Below are 24,197 nucleotides of genomic sequence, written 5' to 3' on the forward strand. Positions count from 1 at the left end.
TTGATCATATCATACTGTATTGTAATTTATAAATTTACTAAAATATACTTAATTATTCTAGGGTAAGAGGTTTGACTAGATTTAAATAATTAAGATAAAAGGTAAAATAATATTTTGAAATATTATGTAAATATATAATTGGAAAAAGAAGTTAAGTAATAATGGAAACACACCAAATTGGTTGTTTCATAAAATAGGGGTTTTCATTGTTACGTAACAATGAAATTTAACAATACAATACAATACATTTTAAGTAACAATCAAAACAAACATTGTAGGTATAGTAACGATACAATACAATACAATGGATAACAATGATCCAAACATAGTGTAAGGGTTGATGTTAGTTAACAACAGAAAGGGTAGATTAGTCTTTTTTAGTAAAGTTGTTATAATTACTTTCTAGAAGTTAGTTAAAGAACTATATAAATAGCTATTTTCTGTTCGTGTAAGTTCTTTAACTCTTCATACAGAAACATGTTCCTCTCTTCTCTTCTCTTCTAATTCTCTCATTTATGGTGTTGATTGGGCTTCTTTAGTTACGTTCAGATTCTTTCTGTTAAATAGTACTATAATATGTTCCTAATTATTTGTCTATTTTTTTCTTTTATAATTATTCCTAATTACTTGTTCAATTTGACATATTAAGAAAATATTGTTTTTATTTATTTATTGAACCCTCAATTAAATGACTAATTACTTTGAAAAATATAAAACTTTTCATCCACTTCATAATTAATAAGGATAAAATAATAAATTTATTGTGTCATTAATTTTTTTTTTAATAAATATGTTAATTCAAATATGGACAAATAAATAGAGACGCTATTTCGTAAAGGTAAGCTTGACTCAAAGTAAATCATATGGTATCCCTAAAATCTATTTTTCATCACCTCGGGAATACTATTTTTTATTATTATTATTATTGTAATGTTATGTATAGAAACTTATCTCGAACACATACAAAATGTTGCTCAGAGCTGTGGTCACAATATCAGCTTGTTGCTATTGAAATCTTTTGTTGTTTCAAATTATATATTTTTAAAATTTAAAATAAGTAGCACATCTAAAATTTACTTAAATATTAAGTTATTGAAATTGAATTAAAATATAAATTAATTTTATTTTAATTTTAGAAATAAAAATCATATCTTAATTAATTTTTTATTATGTCAACAGTTCTAAAGGTATTTCAGATATTTTGATTAAAAAAAGTATTTAACAACACTTATTCGACAGACACATCAATAATTTTTTTTCATTTGCAATACTTTTAACTAAACACATAGTTACTTGTTTTTAATATAACTTCCAGCACTAAAAAAAATTATTATTTTTTAAGTCAATTCCAACGGACTCTAATAATAAAGTAGAAAATAAATATTAATTTTGAGATATCAAGTAATTAATAAAGTCTTTAAGACCACTCTATATAGTCTCAGACTGGAACTCACTTACAATTACAGGTCGAACAATTATGACATTAAATCGATAATATTGGTTTAATTTGCGCAAAATTTTACGTACGTCACTATGAAAGATTATGGTAGTCTTTCATTTTGAGTTCTTGAATTCGAACCCCATTCAATGGCTTCTGCAACCGCTCTTTCTCGTTCTGTAATCTTTTTTTCTTCATGACTTTCTTCATTATCAGACGATGAAACGGGCAATGAGGTAGAAACCGGAGAAACTGGTGACCCGAACCCTTTACCCGATTCGGCCCAAAGGAATGTGAGAGCAGTAACCACGTCACTGATCGATGGACGAACGGTCGGATCTTCTTGTAGACACATGGCAGCAATCGCAACCGCTTGATTAAAACTTCTTTTTGGAACATCTTCTTTAAATAATGGATCTGCCAATTCTGAATATCTACTTGTATCTTTGAAAATTGGTTCCGCCTGAAAATAATAGTATTAAATGTAAGTTTTGTACGCTGACAATATAACAAATATATTTATAAAATCAAGTATAAGACTAATAATACTAAAGTATACAAGTTAAATTCGATTTAGAATAATAATTGACTATTATGGATTATTATATATCTTGTTTACTAACGATACCATATTTCTATATATAATTATAATAACAATAATTAGGTTTTTAAAGTATTTTCACCTTTCTGGAGTGCTTATCATCTGATCAAAAAATTGTTATAGACCACACATCTAAGTTTCGAATCTTCAACATAAAATTGTGATTCCGCTAGTGTTGATGATGAAAATTAAAAAAATAGAGTAGGAGGGAAAATGATTGAACTTACCCAAGCCACTAAGATCTGTTCATGTCCATTTTTAGTAGGATCAACAGCTCTTTTTCCAGTAATTAGCTCCAATAAAACAACACCAAAGCTATAAACATCAGATTTAACAGAAAGTTGTCCTGTTCTTTGATATTCTGGAGCACAATAACCATAAGTTCCCATAACTCTGGAAGAAACATGTGAATTATCACCCATTGGTCCAAGTTTTGCTAAACCAAAATCTGATAATTTAGCATTATATTCTTTATCCAATAAAATATTTGAGGATTTCAAGTCTCTATATATGACTGGTGGATTTGCTTTATGATGTAAATATTCTAGACCCTTTGCTGCATTTGATGCTATTTTCATCCTTGTAAACCAATCTAATGGACTTCCTTCTCCTGAAACATCTAAAAATATATAATAATAATAATAATTCAACATTGATTAGTTTAATATAACATATATAGGAGTTCAAGAAGTAATGCAAATGGGATCCAACTTAATAGTGTCACAATCAAAAAAATGTTAAATAACTATTTCCATAAATATTTTGATTAAATCAATGAGAAAATAAAAAAATAGTAATGTTTATAGAAAATTACGTAATTTCTCATTATATTAGTGAGAATCTGTATCCCACCATACATTAATTCGCGATGTAAAGAATAATTTATTGGGGGGGGGGGGGGANATAGGGCTGTGTATCGGCCAGTTCGGTTCGGTTTTGAAGTTTATCGGGTTGGCTTATTGGTTATCGGTTTGTAGAGATGCTAAACCGTTATAGAACCATTAAGATATTGGCTTGTCGGTTATTTGGTTTATCGGTTTTTGATCGTTATTGGTTTAACCGTTAAGATTTGACACAAAAGAAAAAACATTGAAAATCAATTAGAAACAAGGTGACAAACCAAATAAACCATGCAATTGAGTTCACAAGTTACATCTTGCTGAAAAGCAAACACTTTTACATTGTAGAATAATCAAGTGTTTGAGACAACCAAAAATACAAGTAGGAATAAAACTCCAAGTCGAGGACTTTATATACAAAATGGTATAAATATAATTATTTAATTTACTATCGGGTTATCGGTTAACCCATTAAGAAAAAACTTTAAACCGTTAAGAACCAATAACCCGATAACAAAAAAAATCAAAAACCGTTATCAAAACCACTAAATCAATAATCCAATACTATAAACTAATAACTTTTTTATCGATTCGGCTTAACGGTTTCGATTCGATTTTGAACAGCCCTAAACTAATATCTTGCTTTATTGTATACATGGACGGAGCCAGGGTATCACAAGCAGTCTAAATTTTACATTTTATATACATAAGGTGATAAAATAGTTTTTTATGTTAGAATTTCGAATTCTTCCTCTATTATTACTTACTTTATAAGTGATGCGATTGTATAAATATTTTTTACGAGTGCATAAAACATAAACGGATACTTACTAAATAGATGATCCTCAAGGGCTCCCAGTTGCATATACTCATAAACTAGAAGTCTTTGTTCTCCATCAGCACAATAACCAATGAGGTTCACAAGATTATTGTGGTGAAGAAGGCTCAACATCAACACCTCTACAAGAAATTCTCTATTTCCTTGTAATCCATTACGGTCAAGCTGTTTCACTGCTATAACCTGAAAAACAAAAATCATAATGTACAAATGGTTCGAGATCGATTCAAAGATTTTAAATTTATGATTTTGATTTTTACGATAGGATTAAATTATTTATATATATATATTAGGGGTAGCAAAATTAATTCTTGAGATCGAATAGTTTCATTTATTAACTCAATCTGTCTTAAACCGCTCAAATTCATCTCATTTAAAATTCGATCTGATTTAAGGCTAAGTATATGACATTTTCAGTAGATATGTTATATATAACCATAATAAAGAAAGAAAAAATAGGTTCCATATGTTCTGGTTGGTAACTAAACATATTATGAAAAGAAAAAACAATAAAACTAGAAATTTGTGAGATTGGACGATTAGATTATGACTCATATTTTGATTCAAGAAATCTTATTAATAACTCAGTTGATCGGCAACGTGATCTATTTTCAGTAATAATGAAAAAAGAAAACTATCTTAATTCAGCATATCTCAAATAATTATTTAATTATTTATTAAATTCAGTTCATTTAAACTCATTCAAATTCAATTCAAATCGTCTATTTATCATCACCTCATTGTGATAGTAATAGCGCGAACTAACCTGTAGTCAGCCATGTTAATGTAAATACTGAAAAATCGTCATTGTCGTGGAGTTTTAATTTTCATAGGTAATAATATCACGAAATTTGAAACTTCATGACGATAACTATTTTTGTAATTTGTGTTAAAAAAAAAAAAAGAATTACCTGGCCAGTTCTATCAAGGTGACCTTTGTAAACTCTTCCAAATCCACCTTCACCTATTAAACATTCTTGGCGGAAATTCTTTGTAGCAGTTGCAAGTTCTCTAAAAGTGAAAGTTTGAGCTGCAATATTCTTGTTTTCTTCATCCTTCTTATAGTTACCAACCGTTTGGTTTATTATATTTTCTGAAAATTATAAATATTTTATTTATTACAAGAAAAAATATTTATATAAACACACACAATTAGTTTGAAATGATTGATCATGCAATGCAAATTGCTATCCCATGAATTCAACTGAATCCAATACTTTTATCACGAGTCAGATAATGAAAAAACATAGATGAAAAAACGGCCATAGTATGAATTTAGCTAAACTCAATATTTTTTTGATATAGCTCGAACTAGATAGATTGAAGAATCAAATTTAACCATGAATTTCAATAAATATTAAATTTTGAATGCATAAAATTCCAAATAACAACTTGTTGGTACCCTCAATAACATATATGAAACATATAACTTGAAATTTCGATCGAAACAAAGAGGTTGGTTTCAATGAAAAGTCACACATATAAAATTTAAACTTTGAATTTTCAATAAACAATAATTTTGAACCTATAATTTGGAAATTATTAGTGACTTGAATATAGACGGAAAAAAAAACTAACATAAACATATAATATCGATTGAACAATTAAATTTAAATTCTGAATCCGTACCTGGATGTGTTCGTTGCGGCGGTTGAGAATGTGGCTTATGTTGCGTCTTTGTCTTAGAGAAAGGCTGTGCTTGTTCTGGTGATAGATTTTCTCTATGAGGATGAACAGAAGTTGATGTTTCTTTTCTTTTCTTTTTATTATTATTATTATTAGATGTTTTATTCTCATTAAACGAAAAACATGAAAAACAATTCATGTCTTTTATTCTAAAAAATGAACAACAAAAAAAACAACCAAGTTCTCCAATCTTGATCCTATTTTTTTTTTCCAATTACAAAAAATAATATGTTGAAGACATAAAGGTTGCTTGCTATAAAAAGACTCAAGAAAATACGGGTCTTGTTTATGAAAATGCAGAGACCCAAGAATGAAATTAATGGAAAATGGTCTCTATAAATATATGTATATAATTAGGAATAATCTGTCTGGCTAATTAATTAAAATTAGAATGAATTGTTTTTTTTTCTTTCTAAATGATCCATTTTTGTTTAGCTGGAGTCAGAAAGGATAGGTGATGGCAGCATGTTCTTTTTTTTTTCTTTATGAAATTATCCGTAGAAAATGGAGATTTAATGGATTTGAGGGTTTGGAGGAATGTTTGGTAAAGGTGTGTGAGAGAGAATGCGTTTTAAGAATTTTTTATAAGCAGTGTCGATGTTAATTATATCTATTAATATATTAAAGTATTAACTTAGTTAAAAAGATTTGAATTTGAAATTCATATATTAAAGTATTAACTTAGTTAAAAAGATTTGAATTTGAAATTCATAAACTTCAACGATTAATATCGACGTACTAATATTTATAAAAAAAAAACCCAAATGTATTTCATGAATTGGTATTTCTGAAAGAGATGTTTTCTTTTAGTACATTTATATGGAGAAGTGCTCGACACGTTTATAGCTCAATATACTTTGTAAAATTAGTGAAATATTAAAGATATATAGAGTCAAAACTATTTTTATACTTAATTGTGGGTACAAGATTTATACATTATGGATTCAATTTTATGATTTTTGACAATAAATGCATTGTATTTTAACTTTTATTGGTTCAGGCTTATAATTTATTATAAATTTAATTTCTTTAAAACATAAATTTATGTTTCGCGGCGAAAATAATCTTTCAAATGCTCCTAACTATAGGAGATGAGACACGAGGGTATGCTGCCCAAACAAAGAAGAAAAAGCTGTGACCCACAATTAGTGCTTTTTAGATTGTCTTGAATTAAATAGTTGTTAATTTACAAGGAGTATTCGAGCTAGCTTTCGCGCACCTCGACTGATTCCACAGAATACCAGTCCAGAGTGGTAAGCAAAAATCACTCCACCAAGCAACCTTCAATACATGGCATCATCTGCAAAGGAGAGCAATAAGAATTAGCAAATACTGCTGAATCATATAAAAGAAGAAAAGAAACAGCAGATTGGATCATACCATTATTATCTTCATTCATGTTGTAGTCGTCTTCATCGTCATCGTAATCATAAAGATTCTGTATAATTGTTCAAGAGTTTCAATATACAAACAATTGACAAGCAATGCAAGTATAATTCAATCTAGAGGAACACAAAGCACTCTGATTTCAAGTTCCTTAATATGTCTGTCAAGTTAGGGAAGCACACGGTTTTCCCACAAACCTGATTGTAATCTCCATCATCACTAAATTCTTCTTCTTCCTCTCCAACCTTCTCCTCTGGATCTTCGTCCTCGTCTTCACCATCTTTTTTCTTTTCATCATCGCCCTATGCATTTGCAGTGAAAAGAAACATAACACTCAAAAGATAAACATTACAGTAGACAAGTCAACCTTTTTTGCTAAAACACCTCAAAGGAAACATTTTTTATATGGACAAAGGTAAAACCTTAGACTTTTGATCAAGCTTTTCCAAAAGATCCAATTTTCCCATGTCTGTCACCAAAAAACAATTTCATGAGCTCGACAAATTACAACAAACAGAAGGCAAAAGAGAGAAAAGCATCCGCATTTCTTTTTCTTGGCATCTAAACTGATCAAGTACATTGTGTCTACTGAAATTGACAAAGACGCGCTTGTGCTTATCACATAAGTTAAAACAAGGTTCCAAACCCAGCTTGGTGTCTTTAAAGAGCTCTATCACTGATCAATGGATTGATACACTCAACTTGAAGCAATTACACCATATGCTAACATGGGACGTTCAGGTATGTAGTTGCAAATGATCATTATTTGGGTGTCTCCAAGTACATGTGATACAAAGCCAATGTCTGCCAGGCAATGTACTCATAATGCTTTGCTAGAGGTTCTGATGCAGGTTTATTCAAAGAGCTTTGCTATAAATCAGTACTTCTATTACCAAAGTGTAAAAGCTTTGTTTTTTTGATAAGGTAAATAACTTTATTGACAAACCAAAATGTAAAGATTTTATGCATAGTATGTTCAGAGAACATGATTTGCAACTCGACAGTCGACAGTTAAGAAGATCTATGAAACTTCCATATATGAAAGAGAAAGGAAGGCAATTATCCTAACCATTAGGATTGAGGCACAGTTGTTGTTGTATGAAATAGAAAAGAAAATCAAATCATGGTACTTTACCTAAATCTGGGGTCCAACGCATTCCGTCTGTGTTATCTCTCCTCTTCCTTCCACCTATAATATTTATAAGCATAAAAAGCATCTAATTAAGCAAACATTATAGGTTCAAGAGATCTGAATAAGCAACATGTCAAAGAATTTAAGAATTAAGGAATAAAACCTTCAGCTAGTTCTGCAGGAACATAATCAGGCTCCATTCTTATGAATTTGTCCAATGGTGGCTTTGCCTTGTCCCTCTCCGACTTCTTATCCGAGAATCTTTCTATATCCATTCCTTTCGTTTCTAGAAACATAATATGTGATGTACAGAAGATCAGAAATCTAAAACTAGCAAAGGCTCATACAAAGTAACACGTAAATAATGAAGTAATCTGAAGTTCCGAATTTCAGGCGTAGAATAACAAGACATTAAATGTCAAATCATGCAGAGGGGTATTCCAGCTATAGGAGATCGGAAATCTGATACTATGCACTGTGGACATAAACCGGAGCATCAAATAATCCATAATCATTATCAGATAATGCAGAAGGAGAATGATTAATTTTCAAAGACTTCAGAAGGATTGACCATTCTAACAGAAAATGTTTTCCAAACTGTACTCGAAATGAACCAACCACCTGAACCTCATGTTTTTTCCTTTCAGAATTATGTAGCTTCCCTAATTTGCATTGTAGACCATCACAAATTCTCAGGAGGAAAAAATGTAAGAACAGGATCTTCAAAAAGAAAAAACAAATCCTCTGAAAGAAAAGTCCGTGATGACTCATTGAAATGACAATCTGCTAGACGCTAGTATAGCAGCATGCAAAAAATATGAGTATCAGATAAGGTAGAAATACAGGGCTAAGAGCTTAAGCGTTCGCACTGCAGACGCCAGGCTAGTCATAGCCCGCCAGGTTTGGGTTGTGACGAAACGATAGTGACAATCATGTATAGATAGCTTAACAAGTGGCTTTATCCATTGCTAAACAAGTGGTATGACATTTCCTCACAAATAGTAGTAAAAGTTTTAAGAATTTGAATTCTTACTCTTCAAAACATCACTTTCATCTGCCAAATAATAAGGAGAGGAGTTCCAGAACTTCTGTAAACTTGCCTGCCAAATTGCCAAATTTATCCTTTCCGTGACACCAGCTGCATTACCCAAGTTCTCAAGTTCCTGCAAAAGGTAGAAAGCTTTGTGTTATCTGCAACCCAGACGACCACAGTAAGCTCAAAATATTTTCAATCACAAGTACTAAGAGATCTATCTTTATCAAGTTCAATAGTTAATCTCAGCTAACAGGCTTCTAGTGATTGCAGACATTAGTCAGCTCGGACTATATCTAACAAAAAACTATGAGCCAGGTTAAATCAACTAAATTAACAGTGGACATGATCTCAACCTCCCGTAATACAAGTGATAAGTCACATTAATCAGGGCTTATATCAAATGTTTTCACTTGAATATAGAATATACTGTATAACAACCAAAAAACAGAAAATCATCCTTTCGGAAGCGACTTTTTTTATCCCTTCACAAAAAAATTAATCGCTAATATAAGCACACGTTTTTACAGCTTCAAAAGTTGCAAAAATTTCACCCATTTCCAAAATCTATATATTAATCAACTATGCGTCAATTTCAAATTGATTATGTCAACTATATGATTCATACAGCTTTATTTATGTGGTATACAGATGGTTCATTATAGTTCAATTATTTTGTCTAACAGTGGACCTATCACAACCCTCGTCCCACATTCAAACTGGCGACCAAGCTCATTAAACAATGTTACCCATCCAGAAACATATTTGTATCATAATTCGTATGAAGAATATAACATTAACGAACCAAGGATTTCACTTACAGGGAAAAGTTCAAATGAGACTTGCTTAGCCAGCCGTTGGCCATTAAATCCTCCCCGCCCCCGACCCCGCCCTCTGAAGGCCATTAAATCAAACCCTGTATCATGGCCCATAAAAAAGATTAATACAGTATTACCCGGAAAAAAAAACAGTAGTCACACCATAATTTTTTTTGTTGCTTAACCAGTTGGATAAATACTTGTAGGGGTAAACATGGTTCAGTTTGAGTCTTCAAAAGGGAAAAATAAAACATATATAAACCAAACCAGACAATCATAAAGCTATTCTTTCAATCACATAATTATTAGTTGTTGACTAAGTATAAAATGAATTTCTCATCTGATAGTGCTTTGCCTCATGCTATAGAGCATGTATACCAAAAGCCAAGCAAATTTTGAAGGTGATGTAAGTATTCTTATATATCCACAGACTAGCATATTTGCGTAGCATGTATTAGAAAAGGAATAGAGTCATGGGAACATTTTTGACAAAACAGAGAAACAAAAACAAAAGAGAGCTTGAGACATTTTCAACAAAAATTTTAGGCATAAAAATGACAAACTTGAGCAAATCATGCTATATACTACTCCCTCCGTCCACTTTTAATTGTTATGGTTTCCTTTCTTAGAGTCAAACATTTTACGATGCTTTTTTTCATCACACTGATATGTAAAAGAATTGCACTTTATAATACTTTTTATATAGCTTTTGAATATCTAAATTTTTTAATCTAAAATATTGAATTAATGTAATCTATTTAACTTTAAAAATAGCCAAATTGACTTTCGATTAAAGGTGGACGGAGAGAGTACTAGACAGCAAAAACAGTAAACCAAAAGTAAATGCACATGAGGTCAATTAACATTAAGGAATTAGGACTGGACAAGCTAAACATTCAGTGGGTTTTTCACTTGATTTCTCTCTATTAAGTGAAAACCGCAAAAACACAGCACTTGATCCTAAAAGCGAGAAGATATTATGATACGAAAATATAAATTTTCACAAACGCAAATCTAAGTACTGAAGTTTAGGGGTTTGATCTTTTTCATGACTTCCTGGTTAAAACTATGTGGCCAAAGTATTTGTGAACTCAGTAGAAACGAAAATTTCATCAAATATCACAGAAATTAAATCGCAAAGAGAAGTAATATCAAATCGAACAGAGAGGGATAAAGACAACTCACAAATTATGAATCGATTGAAATAGAAAGCTCCAACAAAATCCTCTATAAATCTCAAATTGGAAGAAGAAATTTAGGAAGAAGAAATCGTTATTAAAGCTGAAGCTGCTTATGTGGTAAATTGGGAAGAAGTGCAATCCTAAATGACCAATATACCCTTGAAGAAGCGCACATAAGAGTCATAGAAAAGGCTATATATGTAAACTTATGCATTGCCTATTTTACCCGCTTCGGTTACTTCTTCTTCCAAAACCCTAAACCCTAAAATCAATTGTGCATTTCATTCTCTGAAACCCTAAAGCTCTTTTCCAGCAAACAAAAATGGTGAAAAAAAGCAAGAGTAAGCAAATTACTACTCTATTCTATTAATATTGATTTAGAAATTTTTTTTATGTTAATCTTTTGGGTGTTGCAGAGAGTAAGAGCAAGAGGGTATCATTGAAGCAGAAGCACAAGATTATAAGGAAGGTAAAAGAGCATCACAAGAAAAAGGCAAAGGAGGCCAAAAAGTTGGGTATTAACAAAAAGACTAAGGTGGAGAAGGACCCAGGAATCCCCAATGATTGGCCCTTCAAGGAACAAGAGCTTAAGGCCCTCGAGGGTCGTCGTGCTCGTGCTCTTGAGGAATTGGAGCAGAAGAAAGCTGCCCGAAAAGAGAGGGTAATTTGTTTTTATTGAATTCCAAATTGAGCAGAATGGATATTGTTAAACTAAACTAGTTTAGGTATAATCGGTGTTATTGTTGTAAGACGTTTTTGATGCTATGCTTGACTAGATATACTGTACATGGAAGTTTATAAGCACTGTAATGGGGTATACATTGACTTGACTATCATAAAAAAGTGATCTTTTGTTAGGTTTGATTGTTTTGTGTGATGCTTGTTGATTCGTCTGGCTTCAAATAAAATGATGGATTGTCCTTATGGAAATCATAGCATGATTCACTGGTTATCTGGCAAGAAGAAATTGATTTAAGACTGTTTTAATTCCATTGGAACACTATCCTAGAAGTGGTGGGTTTGAGACCCAACCCAACTTACCGTGTGGAGAAATGGTCTCTTTCACTGGATAGGTTCTCTTGCATGTTACATTTCTGTTGTTTAGCAGTTTATTTCCTTGTGGTATTTGGGCTGTTGTTTAACTACCATATCATTGGTTTTCAGGCTAAGAAAAGAAAGCTAGGGGTGGTCGAGGATGATGATGTGAATGAACTTGCAGACATGGCTACGGGAGAACAGAATTTAATGGAGGGCAAGGGAAACAATGATTCAACTAATTTTGTTAAAATCCGTGGTATGACATATTATGTTCTTTGTTTTTGTCATGGGTGGTTGTGGGAGAAGTGGTAGTGGTTTTGCTTCTTTTTTTTTTTTAATTCTCCCTGGTCTTTAACACTTGCTTATCCATGCAGAGAACTCGGAAAGAGCTTTCTATAAGGAGTTAGTCAAAGTCATTGACGCTTCTGATGTCATTTTAGAAGTGCTTGATGCTCGAGATCCGCTTGGTACACGCTGTCTTGATATGGAAAAGATGGTAATGAGATCAGGACCTGGAAAGCATCTTGTGTTGCTCCTCAATAAAATTGGTATCCCCTTCCTCATTTTATTTATTAATATTATCATGTATATCATTTTCTTATATCCACATATATGTGCTGTTTTAAGCAAAAGATTATCAGGTGGAGTTCTTATTCGACCAGAATGAGTGAAGGTGACTTATAGAGAGCACAAAAAAAGTGGACTTGTTTTTTCGGATAAAGCATATGTGTGATTAAATCGGTATTGTGTTTTTATTTTTATAAAAAGCATCTTTTTTGCACCCTCCTTTATCTTGATTAAATTTTTTTTTTATATAATATGTATCTCTGCTTCTTTTTGATATAGTCACTAAGACATCCAAACTGCTAATTTATACACTATCTTATATGAAAGTTTGACGTCTTACTCTTTAGGTGTTCATAGGAATGCCAATATTTACTTTTTGATTTTGTATTTAGATCTTGTTCCGCGGGAAGCCGCTGAAAAGTGGCTAAAGTATCTGCGGGAGGAATTACCAGCAGTTGCTTTCAAGTGTAGCACCCAAGAACAGAAGTCAAACTTGGGCTGGAAGTCCTCTTCAAAAGCTGGAAAGACTACAAATCTTTTGCAGACAAGTGATTGCCTTGGAGCTGAGAATCTGATAAAATTGCTTAAGAATTATTCCCGAAGTCATGAGGTACTTCTAGGATCAATTTCTTTATTGGGTTCTCACCTATTTATCTTGCTTCTCAGTTCTGGAATAAGCATTGGAACTTCAACTGCTATGTTTTGTGAACGAAGTGTCTTATCATGCTTCATATTTGGTTACATGTGCAAACTCATTGATTCTAATCTGGGTTTCAGTGTCATTCAAGTTCATTGTTCAATTGCACTCTAGAGGCTTCATGATATCAAAGACTTATTTTACGTCGGTTGTCAACCTAACACAACCACCATTTATAGGTGGAAATAAGACCAGTTATGCCCAACTTAGATTGGTGGTATTCATATTGTTGGTGCTGTACACTTCTGTTAAGTTGGGGCTTGCAACAACTTGTACGCTGGTATAGGAATAAGTATGAGAAGTAGATAACCCTATTTTTTCTTAACAGACAGTTATAGCAGCATTTGAATCCATTAGGCCCCAAATAGGGAAAATTGGATACAGAGGGTTATATAGTTGACCCAACTTATTTGGAATTGAAGCATAGTTGATTGATTGATTTTCATATGCTTCGGGATTCCAGTAGATAAAGATGGGTAGACTTTTGAATCCAAAAGAAATGCTTCAACTCTTCAACCATCTCTCCATTCTCCTGTTCACAGTAATTTGCGTCTAGGTTGCTATCTCATGTGCAGTTTCCATAGCTTTTCAACATCGAAGATCCCCATGCTGTGAACCACCTGTAGATTCACCTAGTTAGGTACCACCATCTAACAGCTGTATTAACTCTTCCCAATGATACTTGGAGTTATTTTTTTTTTTGTTATAGGGATGCCATTCTTTTTATCCATAAATTTCTTGGCCTTTTGGGTGTCTGGGGAAAAAGGACGGCTGAAAATAACACAAAAAAATTTAGTGTACTCCAGAGGACTTTGGTGTATGGGCAATGAATTAACCTACCTGTTTTTTGTCAATGTTGATGTCATTTTATTGCATTTCTTGCTTTAGTTATGCTGGTTCCATGCTAATCCTAAGTTACTTCTTGCAGATCAAAAAATCAATCACTGTCGGTGTGATTGGTCTGCCAAATGTTGGTAAAAGTAGCCTTATTAATAGCTTGAAGAGATCTCACGTAGTCAATGTTGGTGCTACACCTGGGTTAACAAGATCCATGCAAGAAGTCCAGCTAGATAAAAATGTAAAGTTGTTGGACTGCCCTGGGATTGTGATGCTTAGGTCATCAACAGAGAATGATGCAGCTATTGCTCTTCGAAATTGCAAGAGGATAGAGAAGTTAGATGACCCAGTTGGTCCTGGTAAGTAGATTTGGTTAGCATCTTTTGCATTACTCTTGTGTGCTGTTTAAATGGTAGATTGATGTGGCTGAGTGTGCGTATATTGTGGGTTGTGCAGTAAAGGAGATACTCAAACTGTGTCCGTCCAGCATGTTAGTAACTATATACAAGGTTCCTAGCTTTGATTCAGTCGATGACTTCCTTCAGAAAGTTGCTACTGTTAGGGGTAGGCTAAAAAAGGGTGGAATTGTTGACACTGATGCTGCTGCAAGAATTGTTCTGCATGACTGGAATGAAGGTATGTGTGGTAACTGTTTAGTTTCTTCAAGAGGCATGTTGAATTTGAAAAAGATGAGGTTTTCTATGTTCATGCTAGTAATGATATCTGTTTGACACATCTCAGGGAAAATACCATACTACACCATGCCCCCATCTAGGAACGAGGGAGAGCATTCAGAGGTAAAGATAGTTTCAGAACTTGGAAAAGAATTCAATGTCGATGAAGTTTATGGAAGTGAATCCTCAATTATTGGAAGCCTCAAATCAGTCGATGATTTTCTCCCAGTTGAAGTTCCGTCAAACCGTCCTGTTAACTTTGACGAGACCATGCTAGAGGTAAGTTATTCGCTTTTAGACTTTCTTATTTTTCTGATCAGACCCTTTCGACATTCCTTGGAAGTACTGTAACTGCTCTTCACTTGCTCTGCAAATTGAAATGTGTTTATCAGTGCATTATGTATAAGCATGCACAAATGAAATACATTAGTAGTTGCGAATTTAGAGTTGAAGAAGCACAAGTAGAATTTATAAAGCTTCTTTTTATGAATGATTATCTTGCAGGTTTCTGTTTTTAAGAAAACAGAACATGTACTCTTGAATTTGCAATGTTATCCTTTACATCATCCATGCCTGAACAAGTGGTGTCATCTATCATACAAAGTGTTCTTTTAAAACTGCAGGACAATTTGGAGCAACCGGTGACTCAGAGTGATAATGCAATGGACAACCTTGTTAATAATGAGGGAGATGTGGCAATGGATGCTGGAGAAGATGATGCAGGCCGGACAAGTGGCAAGAGTGCTAGCAGCAGACAAAATGAGAAGTTATATTCTGAGGAAGGCATGCTAAATACCAAACTTAGAAAAGCTGAGAAGAAAAGGAGGAAGAAAGACAAAGCCTCTACTACCAGTGATATGATGGATAGTGATTATGACTTCAAGGTAGATTATTTCAAGAAGGAATCCGCCATGGATGATGCTGAGGATGATATGCCAGTTAATGAAAGCAAAAAAAAACAGATTTGAGCTACCATCTGGGAATGAGTTGGATAATGAATGAGGAGAGACATCACAATGAATATCTTTTTTGATGGCGGATAGAGTCACTTGGTACTCATACTAGAGAACGTGCATGCTCCCCTGGTGCGGAAGCTGGCTCGAGCTCAACCTGTACTTGTATTAGTGAAACATGCATGCGTAAACGCGGAAGCTGGCTCTAGCTCAACCGTGTTATCAGGAGAAGGAATTGATTTTTTTATTCTAATCTTATAGTTGGAGACTTGGAGTATTCATTCACCTTATTATTATTATTAATAATATTATTACTATTATTTCCTATTTACACATTGTTTTGTACCATCCAACATTGGATCTCACGATGAAAAAGATGGTACTGGACCAGTTGTTGCAAGTAGGTACTGACCTGTTAGCTAGGCCATCGTTATCACATAAACACATATTTAGTAGATCTAAATGGCTTTAAAATTAAGTCACTTTTTTTGTTCCAGTAGTTAGTTGGGATCCATTAAGTTGCTATTTCAACTCACAGTTTTTTTCCGATAAGTCAATATCAATTTCACGTATCTGTCATCAAATAACAAAAGTAGATTTCACCCCCTAAAAAGAAACCTTATCAATCAAGTGACCTTTTTAGGAAAGACCGACTAAGAGCAAGTTCAATATTCAATATTAATTTAAAATTTACGTATTTTTTTACTGTATATAAAAATTTAACTAGATAGTAATAGAAACATAATTTGAACTTGTGGCAGAGGTTTAAGTTGACATAGGTTTTAGTTGTATGATTACAATTTCAGCACACTTATAAGAATAATATAATTAAAATTTGTATAACTTTCAAAGTCAACTAATTCTAATTGTGCCCATCCACTCTCAAATTAATACGTAATATACCAAAGAAAGATTTGTTATTAATGTACTAAAAGTTTGTGTGTTAAAAGAGGAACTAGTCTCTCGTGTCTACTTTAAAATTTAAATCTTATGTTATATAAATAAAATTTCGATATTATTTTGTACTGATTTCATGGAAAATTATTCATAACTTAAATTAAAGTAAATGTTAGTATTATGTAAATAGATTTTTATAGCGGATCATAAAATTAAATTTCTCCTACATTTTGGGAAGTTGAGTACATGTAAATATTATGTAAAAGGAATTCCATTATAATTTGTTGTTAAGAAAATTTAGGAATGGGAATAAAGAATGAAATAAATGAAAGATAGTAAACAAGTCAGTTGAACGAACTTAATTTAATTTTATATCAAAGTCAAAATCAATTGGCTTTTAACAACTATAATTATTAATTAATGTCTATATGTATGTATATATAAATAAATATGTACACAACTTATGAATATAGAAATTTCAGTTTCAAAATATGCGGACAAATAAAAAAACCAGTGAAGGGTCCTGTACGTTATTTCCGATGGTACACAATGGTAGTAGCTTAACAACTAAGCCTATAAAGTAAAAAGAGTAAAAATTTATCCGTGTCAAATATTTATATAGAAAGTTATCTAAAAAATCAAATACATATTTTATAGTTTAAAATCAAATTAAATCGCATTAATTAAAACGGAGAAATTATTTAAATAGCTGGACAATTTTCTTCCTTTAGGTGTATTCGGTGGGGTCTTCCCAAAAAACAAAATTCATCGTTTCTCTGTGCTTGTACACTTACACGCATAAATATATTCACATACTTTTTTTCGGTGTTTCATTTTTTTCATTTTGCTCTCTGCAATTCAAAATAGCTAGGGTTTTTGTCTCTTCTCGAGTGTGTGAGAAGAGAGAGGAAAAATGGGGCAACAATCGTTGATCTACAGCTTCGTTGCGCGAGGAACGGTGATTCTCGCTGAGTATACTGAGTTCACTGGAAATTTTACCAGTATTGCATCACAGTGCCTTCAGAAACTCCCTGCTTCCAACAACAAGTTCACCTATAACTGTGATGGACATACTTTTAACTACCTCGTCGATGACGGCTTCAGTGAGTGTATTTTTTTTTTTTTCATTTTCTCGCTTTTCCTCTGTGTGTTTGTTCTGATCTGTAAGTCGACTGGTTTTTTTCTGATCTGTTATCTATGATTATCTGCTTTTTTGATCTGACAGTTTAAATTTATCGATCAGTTCCATTTTCATCTGAATCGCTACTGCTGTGATGTTGACTGTATTAGATCTTAGTCATACTGATAAGTGGTCAATTCCCAGGCGTTGAGTTTGAATTGAAGCAATTTTTTTTGGTTTAGATCTCTTTTATTTTGTGAACTATTTGCAAAAAATAAGATATTTTAAGAGAACTAGAGGATAAGGACTTGTATGGGAGATCCTGCAATCATTGTCTGTGCCTTTGTTTGCTTGATTCTTTTTTTTTTTTTTTGTAATTCGATCGGTTTGGTGTTGTTTCTTCGTTTGCTTAGCACCGCGGATGACAATGCATCTTTGATTCATTCTGTTGGAAATACCAGGACTTTTAAACATTATTTTACTCGTCTCAACATGGATGATTAGAACCTTTTAATTTTTGAGATGACACCCAGGCTAGATTGTTTGTCTAATTTGTGATCTTCCTGTGAGAGATCCATGAAATCAAATCGTGAAATGCGAATTTCGCTCAGCCGTCTTAAGTTTAGCATGTCGGATGACTCGGATCGCTAACTTTTATGGAGGCTAAATAGTGTGTGTTTCTACATAGTATGTGAATTATTAAGTCTATTTTTCACAGATTATTGTTTCACCTGTTGTATCTGGGAAATTATTGAGCTGTCTGAGTATCATGTTGGCTATGCTTTATTATTGAAAGATGATACAAGGAAATAACTTTGAAACAACTTTGTAAAGTATTTATTTTCTTAGGATACTAGTGTGCATTCTGATTGCTATCTGGCAATCTGATATATATGCGCCATTGTCATGTTCTTTGTGTTTTGGCATTTGTAAAGCTAATGGGCTTTATTTTGTTCAATCAGCATACTGTGTTGTAGCTGTGGAGTCTGTTGGCAGACAGGTCCCAATTGCATTTCTGGAGAGAGTTAAGGATGATTTTACCAAGAAATATGGTGGAGGCAAAGCTGCTACAGCTGTTGCTAACAGCTTGAACAAGGAGTTTGGGTATTTTGGCTTTTCCCTTTTCATTCTCTACTACTACTGTTTCTTAGTACGAATGCTGATATCTGAAGACCATGATTATAAATACAGGCCCAAAATAAAGGAGCAGATGCAGTACTGTGTTGATCATCCAGAGGAAATCAACAAGCTCGCAAAGGTGAAGGCTCAGGTTTCGGAAGTTAAAGGTGTGATGATGGAAAACATTGAGAAGGTAAGCATATTCCATCTGTACTATAGTATTATTTTTAAAGACTTGTTATCCTGATGTGGGACTAGAAAACATTGAGCTTTAAAGAAACTGTATTGCAGTTTGTTAATGAGAATTGTGGTCTTGCAGGTCCTGGATCGTGGGGAGAAAATTGAACTTTTGGTGGATAAAACTGAGAACCTTCGTTCACAGGTTTGAATGCTGTGAAATTCTTTCTCTTTTGGTGGACAAGACTATTCAAGTCCCTGCTTCTAAGAAATTCCTACCTTGAAAAGTTGATGACAAAGCTCTTATTGCCAGTTATATGAATAAGAGCTGCTAGAATACTTTTTTGAAAAAAAATTTGATAGAACTTATCTGATTGCCTGCTACTTTGCTAGTTTTAGCAAATTGGAAGTGGTCTACAGATATCCAGTTACTTACTGAATTTGATGTGGTAATGATGCAACTTTTGATATACACTGTTGATTTGCATTCGTTGTTCTACACTTTTATGGTTTGCTAATTATCACTTGGTCCACACCACTGTGAAGTCCGTAGGTCAAAACTCAGGCTATGGTCTTCTCCTTAAATTTTAGTAGCTAACTGTCGTTATATGAGTTAAATTGCTCCTGGAGTTGGAATATTGGAATCTGTGAATTGCTGCATTATAACACCTAAGTTGTCTTTTCCCTTTTTGTCATCTGCTTCGTGTTATTGTTACTAGTTTGCTTGCATTTAAACTAGAATTACTGGGGTTTCTAAAAGTGTGTTGTTATATTGCAGGCACAAGATTTCAAGACACAAGGAACAAAAGTGAGGAGGAAGATGTGGTTGCAGAACATGAAGATAAAGCTTATAGTCCTGGGCATCATTTTTGCCTTGATTATGGTCATAGTTCTTTCAATATGTCATGGCTTCAATTGTCATTAATTGATGGTCATTTATTATAACGGTGGTTATTGAACACAATTCCCAAACACTTCTAGCAGTAAAATGCCTGATCCTTGTAATTCAATTTTTATTTTTTATTTTTTGAATGATATATTTTGCTCTATGCTGTGGAGGTATGATGAAGTGCCTATGTTGCTTGTCATGCTGAGAAGTGACTACTGCTGAAAGCTTCTCCTTGGGAGCTCACATAAAAGATCATTTGAACGACCCGGTGGAAATAGTACATATAGCTCTATTTTCTGTCTTTTGTTTATGCCTGGCTGCCTCTGAATAATTTACTAGACAGTATCAAGAATCAACCAAGTAGTATTTCTCTGTTGTGCAACAACTGGGATTTACTCTACAAATTAAGCCCCAGCAGGATGGTGTTTGTTGATTTATTTTTTTTCGACTGTGGAAGCTTTGTATAATGTCTAGCGTAGTTTTGGGTTGAGCATAGGTCTTCCGTTTGTGAGGGAAGTTGAGTTTTTCACGCATATTAAACATGTGGTTCCTCTCTTTCTTTGTACTGTACCGTATCTTCTGGGTGCTATTCCTTAGCAGACACCGATAGAATAGGTGTTAATTTCTCAATCATAAGAATCATGTAGTATATTTGCATCTACGCCAGAGAATTTAAGGTACCTTTTACCTCAAGGTAAGTAAAACTAAAGGCTTTCCAATGCAATATGCCATATGCAATAGACACGAGTAGAAATTCGATTTCTCCGGTTCTGTTTTTATTCTTATTTGAGACATTCTTCAGTCAACAAATATTGAATCCGGTATGGCTATAGAGGATTATATTTTTAAGATTTTAAGGAAGTTATCATCTTGAAATCCCTGGGTTAGATATTCAAAAGAGAGTACAAGAACAAGAACAAAAATCAAAAATAAAAATAAACAAATGATTAGACATTTTAAGATAAACAAAAGAATATGTCCTAATTGCATAAATACTACTTGAACTTGGTTTTCACATATAATGATGCTGGAAAACAAGACAACCCGTCGATGCAACAAGCCATAATAATTTCATGCATTTTTTAGACAGACATTGGACAAAAGAAAACCATTATGCCAAAGCCGCGTTTATGGTATAGCAAACTAGAGGTCCAACCAACAACTAAGCCTGGTTGTTATTGCCACCCCTTGGACGGTTGCCCATCCGTCCACGTCCACCACCATAACCATAACCTCTGCCACCTCCACCCCTGCCTCTTCCATATCCAGAATCTGACACCATAACACAAAGATATTAGGAACCAAAAATGCATTCGTAACATGATAAAAGCTAGTAAGGGGGAGAAGAAAACAAATGAGCTATCCATGCTTACCACGATATCCCCAGCCACCACGGCCTCCACCTCGCCCCCAGTTTGAGTACCCACCATTTTCTATCAAATTGAAATAATATACATCAATGCCAGTTGAGTGTTGGAGCCTCCAAACCAAAAAAAATAATACTTGAGGTAAGGAAGAATACCTTGATAGTTATCATATCCATCTTGGTAATTTGTATATCCACCTCTGTTCCAACCACGTCCCCTGCCTCTACCACGCCCTCGGCCTCGACCACGACCTCGGCCATATGAATCTAAATCAAGTTATGGTAATTTTTGAGGATGTAGCCAAATTTCACATGAATCATTCTTATATAACTATTCTGTTAGCTAGCAGGTTATTACCTTCATTACCAGCATTGAAAACTGCTTGTGCTTGTCTAGGTGGTGGTTGCTGCTGTCGAGGCTGGTAACTATAACGTGGGGCGTAGTTGTTGTTATTGTTGTAGTAATTAGTCTGCTGAATATCAGAAGGTGCTTGATACCTATGAACATGAACTTACATAAGATGTTCTGTAAATCAAGCAAACCATAGAGAAGAGATATTTCTTCGAGAAGACTCGAAAAGATAGAAGGAATGATCACAATAAACCATGACTCAATGAAGTAAGATAAATTTGCACTCGAGTAAGCATGTTAAGGTCTGAAAGAACATCCTAATTAAAAAAAAAATACAGCAAAGGGTTACCCTGGAGAGTCCTTGTTCAGTTCTGTTGTTGACAAGGTGATTGAAATCATTGAGACATGCCGAGTCTGCTCCACACTTTTACAAAGAAAACCAACATTAACAAGAATTAGAACCACAACTATGCAATTTGCACCCAATTGTAGAATAAAAGGTAAACCTTGGACTTATCCCACATGATAGGCAGTTAGGAACAAACAAATTTGAGAAAGCTAGCAAGACTTCAAAACTTACGGCAATAGGCCCTCTTCAATAGGTTCCCATACATCTGTGATGCTCACTGAGCTGATAGCAGCATCTTGATGCAGACGAGGAATTCTTCTCTGAACAATGAATTACATCTGAATATGGTAAATATAGAAAGTGTACTGAAAAAAAAAAAAAAAAGCAGGCAAGCTACCTTAATGATCTCTGCAACAGCTACAGTCTTGCTTATTGCCTGACCCATTGCTTTCAAAATGATCTCTTTCCCACTCCTCTCCTGAATAGCCAATAGTCATAAAACTTTCTATTAGCCACTTCTGGAAAGTTTCTGGTTACAGTTTACATCAGACCTCCCACCAAAAAATGAGAAAGATATAATCTGCTATGCAGCTTCAACCCTCAACCTTAGGGATGGAATGAATTATCAAAAGATCATGACGCTACAAGTCTACAAGTCTTTCTTGCTTGGAGTAAGGCAACAGCAGAGCAATTGAATATATGAAACACACAAGAAAGATTCCCAGAGCCGTTATGCCACTCCATTTGAACCATCAAAACAGCCTCAGCTTAGGATCTTACTTATTCTTTGTCAGACCACATATACAACACCAGATTATTCTCTGTATAGAAGTTTTGGATAAATCTAATTATCTAGCTGTGCTATTAAGATGTAACTTCTACAATGTGTTGAACAACTATTACAACCACTAGTTTCCTGTGCTCGAGCAAATTATTGAAATCCTCCTTGCACTAAGTATTAATGCAGCAATAAAAATAAAGTCGCAATAACAGAGACAATATGCAGGTATGATCACTTTTTCTTCTAGGCACAGGTCATGAATACTCTCAACTGATTGTTGTCATGTTAAAGTAATAACATAAGCCTGCATATTGACAGCAAAAGACATATGCACATTGACTCTGTTTTAATAGAACTACTTGGTGCAAATACTACTTTAGTATGCACGACCACGAGAACTCCAAAAGGTACGAATAGTTTGTAGCATCATCCTACAAACACAGAGTGATTTGCACTCACATAGACCACACTATTTCACAGCTTAAGCATAAAAATCTTAGTCCACATATTACATTGTCAACGAAGGCACACAAAATATAAATGCATGCAATCATCCAAACCAAAAATAATACCTCCAGGGCCGAAAAGCCAAATACTTCAACACTGTCGGTAAATGGTTCCACAATTATCCCAAACCATTGCCAAAAAAAACATCAATCCAATCAATCAAACAACACCAATTCATCGGGGCAGCAAAAAAATAGCTGAAGAAACAAAAAAGTTTCACTTTATGGAATGCCCCTGTGAACAACCAATGGAAACCTATATATACATGCATAACAATTATACCAAAAACACAGTCAAAACTGCCACAATAAAGAAGAAGCAGTCCAGTTCACTAAAGCTACAACCAGAGACATTTTGGTCACATGACAACAACTTTACCAGTTACGAAAAAAAGAGTGAGTGTTATACCTGAAGCAGACTAGTAGCATAGCTGATGTAGTTTCTAACAAGTCCCTGTGAAGTAATTCTGATCTCATTCTCGTTAATGGGTAATTCAGGCTTAGGTTTCTCTACTTTTTGGTACCTATCCATTTTTTCTGATAAACAAAAACCCTAAAACCCTCTTCTTCTTCTTCAGAGAAACAACTGTAAACCCTTAACAGAAACAGCGGCAGTAGCTAATTGTTTGTTTTGTTATCAGGTGAATTTTTGGGCTTATTTTGAGGCCCGAAATTTAACGGGTCACGAAGTTGGATAGTTTATACAAATAACCCCTTTTTTAGGTCATTAGTTAGATTTTGTTCTTAAATTTAAAACTTGGATAAATAAAGTCAGACAAGAATTGTGGTGGAGCTGAGAGTTTTACTCCTACGGAATTTTCTGGCACAAATTCAAATTTAGTCAGGCTACAATATAGATATCAAACACTGAATGAAAATCTAATTTTTTAAAAATTATTCTTCTAGATAATTTTAGACTCTTA

At 33.6% G+C, this 24,197-nt stretch overlaps 5 protein-coding genes across 7 annotated transcripts; 2 read left to right on the top strand and 3 right to left on the bottom strand.

Moving 5' to 3' along the window:
• Nucleotides 1-1,365: 1,365 nt before the first annotated feature.
• On the bottom strand, nt 1,366-6,697 carry LOC107023525 (probable serine/threonine-protein kinase PBL26). Of its 3 annotated transcripts, XM_027917768.1 has the most exons (6): nt 6,622-6,697; nt 5,346-5,437; nt 4,628-4,809; nt 3,710-3,899; nt 2,267-2,658; nt 1,366-1,901 (listed from the first exon to the last, which is right to left on the bottom strand). In XM_027917768.1, the coding sequence occupies exons 4-6, from the start codon at nt 3,828-3,830 to the stop codon at nt 1,542-1,544; spliced, it is 873 nt and encodes a 290-aa protein (XP_027773569.1). In that variant the 5' UTR covers nt 3,831-3,899; nt 4,628-4,809; nt 5,346-5,437; nt 6,622-6,697; the 3' UTR covers nt 1,366-1,541. The 3 variants fall into 3 exon arrangements, with proteins under 3 accessions (XP_027773569.1, XP_027773568.1, XP_015079726.1); XM_027917767.1 differs by lacking the exon at nt 6,622-6,697 and having other exon boundaries at nt 2,267-2,649; nt 5,346-6,070; XM_015224240.2 differs by lacking the exon at nt 6,622-6,697 and having other exon boundaries at nt 5,346-6,066.
• On the bottom strand, nt 6,427-11,069 carry LOC107023526 (DNA-directed RNA polymerase III subunit RPC7-like). The gene is made up of 9 exons (XM_015224241.2): nt 10,957-11,069; nt 9,775-9,869; nt 8,954-9,083; nt 8,084-8,206; nt 7,924-7,977; nt 7,211-7,257; nt 6,986-7,090; nt 6,783-6,840; nt 6,427-6,702 (listed from the first exon to the last, which is right to left on the bottom strand). The coding sequence occupies exons 2-9, from the start codon at nt 9,856-9,858 to the stop codon at nt 6,686-6,688; spliced, it is 618 nt and encodes a 205-aa protein (XP_015079727.1). The 5' UTR covers nt 9,859-9,869; nt 10,957-11,069; the 3' UTR covers nt 6,427-6,685.
• Nucleotides 11,070-11,137: 68 nt separating this feature from the next.
• On the top strand, nt 11,138-16,051 carry LOC107023524 (guanine nucleotide-binding protein-like NSN1). Its single transcript, XM_015224239.2, has 9 exons — nt 11,138-11,293; nt 11,369-11,613; nt 12,117-12,246; nt 12,365-12,538; nt 12,950-13,167; nt 14,183-14,450; nt 14,548-14,727; nt 14,833-15,044; nt 15,389-16,051. The coding sequence occupies exons 1-9, from the start codon at nt 11,275-11,277 to the stop codon at nt 15,731-15,733; spliced, it is 1,791 nt and encodes a 596-aa protein (XP_015079725.1). The 5' UTR covers nt 11,138-11,274; the 3' UTR covers nt 15,734-16,051.
• A 1,304-nt stretch (nt 16,052-17,355) lies between these two features.
• On the top strand, nt 17,356-20,224 carry LOC107023867 (vesicle-associated membrane protein 721-like). The gene is made up of 5 exons (XM_015224686.2): nt 17,356-17,718; nt 18,698-18,839; nt 18,927-19,047; nt 19,174-19,236; nt 19,810-20,224. The coding sequence occupies exons 1-5, from the start codon at nt 17,529-17,531 to the stop codon at nt 19,954-19,956; spliced, it is 663 nt and encodes a 220-aa protein (XP_015080172.1). The 5' UTR covers nt 17,356-17,528; the 3' UTR covers nt 19,957-20,224.
• A 650-nt stretch (nt 20,225-20,874) lies between these two features.
• Nucleotides 20,875-23,906, bottom strand: LOC107021319 (RNA-binding protein FUS-like). Its single transcript, XM_015221958.2, has 8 exons — nt 23,684-23,906; nt 22,385-22,465; nt 22,219-22,307; nt 21,988-22,062; nt 21,645-21,784; nt 21,443-21,553; nt 21,294-21,353; nt 20,875-21,192 (listed from the first exon to the last, which is right to left on the bottom strand). Exons 1-8 carry the CDS (start codon nt 23,804-23,806, stop codon nt 21,083-21,085), a joined length of 789 nt encoding a protein of 262 aa, XP_015077444.1. The 5' UTR covers nt 23,807-23,906; the 3' UTR covers nt 20,875-21,082.
• Between the last annotated feature and the right edge of the window lie 291 nt (nt 23,907-24,197).

The sequence above is a fragment of the Solanum pennellii genome, chromosome 6, assembly GCF_001406875.1.
Source record: "Solanum pennellii chromosome 6, SPENNV200".
Classification (NCBI taxonomy): Eukaryota; Viridiplantae; Streptophyta; class Magnoliopsida; order Solanales; family Solanaceae; genus Solanum; species Solanum pennellii.

Coding starts and splice junctions, on each gene's coding strand:
- LOC107023524 (XM_015224239.2), top strand. Junction 11,614..12,116: donor AAGCTGCCCGAAAAGAGAGG/GTAATTTGTTTT, acceptor ATTGGTTTTCAG/GCTAAGAAAAGAAAGCTAGG. Junction 12,539..12,949: donor GTTGCTCCTCAATAAAATTG/GTATCCCCTTCC, acceptor TTTTGTATTTAG/ATCTTGTTCCGCGGGAAGCC.
- LOC107021319 (XM_015221958.2), bottom strand. CDS start 23,806: ATGGATAGGTACCAAAAAGTAGAGAAACCTAAGCCTGAATTACCCATT. Junction 21,785..21,987: donor CTGAACAAGGACTCTCCAGG/GTAACCCTTTGC, acceptor TCATGTTCATAG/GTATCAAGCACCTTCTGATA. Junction 21,193..21,293: donor TGGTGGCTGGGGATATCGTG/GTAAGCATGGAT, acceptor TTATGGTGTCAG/ATTCTGGATATGGAAGAGGC.
- LOC107023525 (XM_015224240.2), bottom strand. CDS start 5,541: ATGAATTGTTTTTCATGTTTTTCGTTTAATGAGAATAAAACATCTAAT. Junction 4,810..5,345: donor GCCGCAACGAACACATCCAG/GTACGGATTCAG, acceptor TATAATTTTCAG/AAAATATAATAAACCAAACG. Junction 2,659..3,709: donor CCTTGAGGATCATCTATTTA/GTAAGTATCCGT, acceptor ATATATTTTTAG/ATGTTTCAGGAGAAGGAAGT.
- LOC107023526 (XM_015224241.2), bottom strand. CDS start 9,858: ATGGCCTTCAGAGGGCGGGGTCGGGGGCGGGGAGGATTTAATGGCCAA. Junction 9,084..9,774: donor TCTCATTTGAACTTTTCCCT/GTAAGTGAAATC, acceptor TACCTTTTGCAG/GAACTTGAGAACTTGGGTAA. Junction 8,207..8,953: donor TGAAAGTGATGTTTTGAAGA/GTAAGAATTCAA, acceptor TTATGTTTCTAG/AAACGAAAGGAATGGATATA.
- LOC107023867 (XM_015224686.2), top strand. CDS start 17,529: ATGGGGCAACAATCGTTGATCTACAGCTTCGTTGCGCGAGGAACGGTG. Junction 17,719..18,697: donor CCTCGTCGATGACGGCTTCA/GTGAGTGTATTT, acceptor TTGTTCAATCAG/CATACTGTGTTGTAGCTGTG. Junction 18,840..18,926: donor AGCTTGAACAAGGAGTTTGG/GTATTTTGGCTT, acceptor TTATAAATACAG/GCCCAAAATAAAGGAGCAGA.